We start from the raw sequence: 4,207 nt of genomic DNA, 5'->3' as shown, positions 1-4,207 counted from the left end.
GAGAGTGACCACAATCACATGAATGAAACTGAAAATAAACTTTGTGGGCTTAACAATATTTATGTGACCTACTCTGGAGGTCAATTTTTTTAGTTAAGCCTTAACACAATCATAGGCATGGCTGAATACTTCAGGTGGACACTGAACCACGATCCTGACTTTCTAACCAATAGAGACAATGAAGGCACAATTAATTTTTCATGATTTTAAACTACAAACTTATGCTGTAATTAATCCCCTAACAGTAACTACATTGAATGATTTAAAATACTAAGAACAACATTTTTGTTGTATATTTGTACTTTTTATTAAAGTGTGGCTCTCAGCTAACATTTTTCTATTAATAATATAGCCATTTCTTGTTTTGATTCACCAAGGCACACTGTTTTCAATAACCTTTGTAGAAAGTCAGCATTAATAATCAGTGGTGGCAACAAATCTACAAGCCAAAACACCCTAATCAGCTACTCTCAAAGAAGTCAGCTGAATTCCATTACTTCAGTATAGTTGATTCAAATAATATTATATTTGTTTAATGTTTAATAGTTATTAATGAAAACTGATAGTAACATTAAAAATGGGGGTATTTTGGTTCAAATTTCCTTTCATGTCTGAGTTGCTATAGTACTACATTAAGAAATAGCAACAAACTCAATTGCTTTCTCTGTAGAAGAGACACTGAGAAAATGTCTTTCATTGTGATGAAAGAAAAATAAATCCAGCTGACAAACTAAAAACAACAAAAATTTACTGTAAACTTCTCAGACCTATCAACCTTTAAATGTTTTATCTAAACCAACCAACAAACAAAAACTCCAAACTACACCAACTAAGAGAAATAACTAGCTTACAGGCATCTAAATGAATAAACACTTCAAACTAATCAAAGATGACCTAGAATTTAGGAAAAAATATACTATGGACAGTGGATTAAAGAAGTTATATACTTGTTATTTAGTGATGAAGGATTCTAAGGACTTCTAAATATCCCTTGAGTTGATCATAAGTGATCACAAGAGATTAAAGGACTAATATATAAATTGAACAATCAGATTGATAAATAATGCCATTAACACAATGCAATTAAGTTAAAAGCATCCATACATTAGTTTTCTAAGATTTTTGTTTTTACAAATAGAGCTGCTTTATACTTATTTTTTCACTATAAGTTTATTTTATTTTCTAGACAATGTAACTGGGGGTGAAGGGATGATATCTGGCTACAGTAAATAGTCATGTTCCTATGACCAGCATGTATTTTATAAGGTATAATTCATATAGCTTAATATTGTTGAAGATCTGTTTCTAATGATTTTGTTCATATTCTTCTGTTCTCCCCAATTTGTGACAAAACTTATTCTTCATTTTTATCTCTACTCAGAATTTGGAACGTGACTGACATCATGGATGGCTTCATATTGAATATAGGTGATAAATGGTTTGACTATAATCAACTTGAATGACTTGAAGATTTTTTTAACAGAAGTGGGCTTCCTTTGTCAATGAAGGATTAAAATGAAATCCCAGGTAATGCCACTTTGATAAAATTGTTTTATTCTTTATTTGTCATCATGTTGAGGAAAGATAAAAATAGTAGTTATAAACTATGGTTTAGTTAACCTTTTCCAGGGGACTAAAATTATTAATTGAAAATCAATATATTCCAGGTTCTGTAAACTTCTCAGATTACAAATAATGCTGCCATGAACGTGGTTGAAGAGATGTCTTTGTAGTATGAATGTGCATCTTTTGGGTATATGCCTAAGAGTGGAATTGTTGGATCTTGTGGTAGACTGATTCCCATTTTTCTGAGGAATCACCATACTGATTTCCAAAGTGGCTGTACAAGTTGGCACTCCTACCAGCAGTGGAAGAGTGTTCTCCTTTCTCTGCATCCTCTCCAGCATAAACTGTTATTGGTGTTTTGATTTTAGCCATTCTGACAGGAGTAAGATGGTATCTCACAGTTCTTTTGATTTCCATTTCCCTGATGGTTAAGGATGTTGAGAACTTTCTTTTCTTTTCTTTTCTTTTCTTTTCTTTTCTTTTCTTTTCTTTTTTTGCCTTTATTGTAAACAGCAGGTAGAATTCTTGTAGCAATGTAAAAAATTAATTTACAAAAGCAGGGACTTGATGAAGCTGCCTGGTGGGTACCCTTGGGAAGTCATACATAGATGCCAACCAAGAGCAGCAGGAAGAGGACTCCAAAGCCCATGAAGAGAGAGGCCACCAAGGAGATGAGAAGCTCTTTGTGGAGGTGACTTCCTAAACTAAGACCCAGGCGGTAAACAACATGCCGATGTCCAGAAGTACCATAGTCAGTTGTGGGAAGACAGCCGGGTTGACCTGGCTCATGTACTGACTCATAGCCTCGAGCTCCATTATGCCCTGCACACAATAAACCACTGGTCCACCATTGGAAGAACACATTGGCAAGGGTTGAGCACTTTCTTTTTTTTTTTCCAACTTTTTTTATTTGAATTAGAAACAGGATTGTTTTACATGACAATCCCAGTTCCCTTCTCCCACCAGTCCTCCCCTACCTCCCCCAGCTAAAACCTTATCTGTCACATATCTTTTCTGCTCCCCCTGGATGGTGAGGTCTTCCATAGGGTGTCATCAGAGTCTATAGTATCCTTTGGGATGGGGCCTAGGCCCAACCCCGTGTGTCTTGGCTCAGGGAGTATTCCTCTATATGGAATGGGCTCCCAAAGTCCACAGCTATGCTAGGGATAAATACTGGGCTTCTACAGGAGGTCCCATAGATTTCTGAGGTTTCTCACAGAAACCCATGTTCCTGGGTTCTGGATCAGTCCCATGCTGGTATTCCAGCTATCAAATTGGGGATCAAGAGTTTCAGGATGTTCAGGTCAGCTGTTTCTGTGTGTTTCACCAGCCTGGTCTGGAGCTCTGTGCTCTTCACAGACTGACTTACATGCCTTCATCCAGCAGCTGGTGGAAGTAGAAGCAGACACCCATAAGTAATCACCAATCTGAACTGGAACCCAGATGCAGAGCACTTTCTTATGTGTCTATAGCCAGAATCTGGAAGCAAACAAGATGTCCCTCAACTGAAGTACAGATAGAGAAAATGTGGTACATTTACACAATGGAGACTACTCAGCAGAAAAAACAATGTGATCTTGAAATTCACAGGCAAATGGATGGAACTAGAAGAAACCATTCTGACCGAGTAGTCTGACCGAGTAGTCGTTTTGTGACTGGGTAGTCACAAAAAGACAAACATGGTATGTCACTCATAGATGGATTTTAGACATAGAGCAAAGGATTACCAGTCCACACCACTGTGGGGAGCCACAGCCCCAAGATGGTGCCTGGCTGGATGCCAGGGAGACCGAGCTTAGCTGTAAACAAGCCTTATTTGGAAGTGCTTAGTGGATCTGGTGTGCCTCCTCCAGCTGTGACCTATCCGGGATCGCCAGGTGGCATGAGCTAATTGGGTAATGAGCTTGCTATCCGGAATTGCCAGGTGGCATGAGTTAATTGGGTAATGAGCTTGCTTTTAAGGGCTTGCCAGGGGGCTGGGAGAGAGATAGAAGCAGAGAGAGAAGCTGAGGAAAAAGAAGAAGGAGAAGCTGATGTACAAGGTTCCTGAATAAACTGCTTGAAGAAGAGTTGTGGTCGTATCCTTCTTGCTGGTCAAGATAGGTGCGACAAGCACCACAGAGAAGCTGGGAGACAAGGAGGACCCTAATAGAGACATACATGGTCCCCTGGAGAAGGGGAAAGGGACAAGATCTCCTGAGTAAATTGGGAGCATGGGGGGAGGGGAGCGGGAGTTAGGAGAAAGAGAAAGGGAGAAGAGGTGGGGAGGGGAGGACATGAGAGAGCAGGAAGGTTGAGTCTAGGGAAGAATAGGACATGAGAGAGCAGGAAGGTTGAGTCTAGGGAAGAATAGAGGAGAGCAAGATAAGAGATACCAGATTGGATGGAGCCATTATAGGTTTAAAGAGAAATCAGGCACTATGGAAATGTCCAGAGATCTACAAGGATGACACCAACTAACAATCTAAGCAACAGTGGAGAGACTACCTTAAATTCCTTCCCCTGATAATGAGATTGATGGCTAATTTATATGCCACCCTAGAGCCTTCATCCAGTAGCTGATGGAAGTAGAAGCAGACACCCACAGCTAAACACCGAACTAAACTGGAATCCAATTGCAGAGAGGGAGGAGTGATTAGCA

At 39.4% G+C, this 4,207-nt stretch overlaps 1 protein-coding gene across 1 annotated transcript; it reads right to left on the bottom strand.

Annotated features, from left to right (window-relative positions):
• Positions 1-2,093: 2,093 nt before the first annotated feature.
• On the bottom strand, positions 2,094-2,382 carry LOC100773540 (transmembrane protein 258-like). The gene is given in 2 exon segments (XM_035452311.1): positions 2,094-2,253; positions 2,256-2,382. Coding segments are annotated over 2 exon segments (216 nt in total). The 3' UTR covers positions 2,094-2,164.
• Positions 2,383-4,207: the final 1,825 nt, after the last annotated feature.

This window comes from Cricetulus griseus (genome assembly GCF_003668045.3).
Source record: "Cricetulus griseus strain 17A/GY chromosome 1 unlocalized genomic scaffold, alternate assembly CriGri-PICRH-1.0 chr1_1, whole genome shotgun sequence".
NCBI lineage: Eukaryota > Metazoa > Chordata > Mammalia > Rodentia > Cricetidae > Cricetulus > Cricetulus griseus.
The sequence above is the reverse complement of the archived record's forward strand: the minus strand, read 5'-3'. Positions and strand labels throughout refer to the sequence as shown.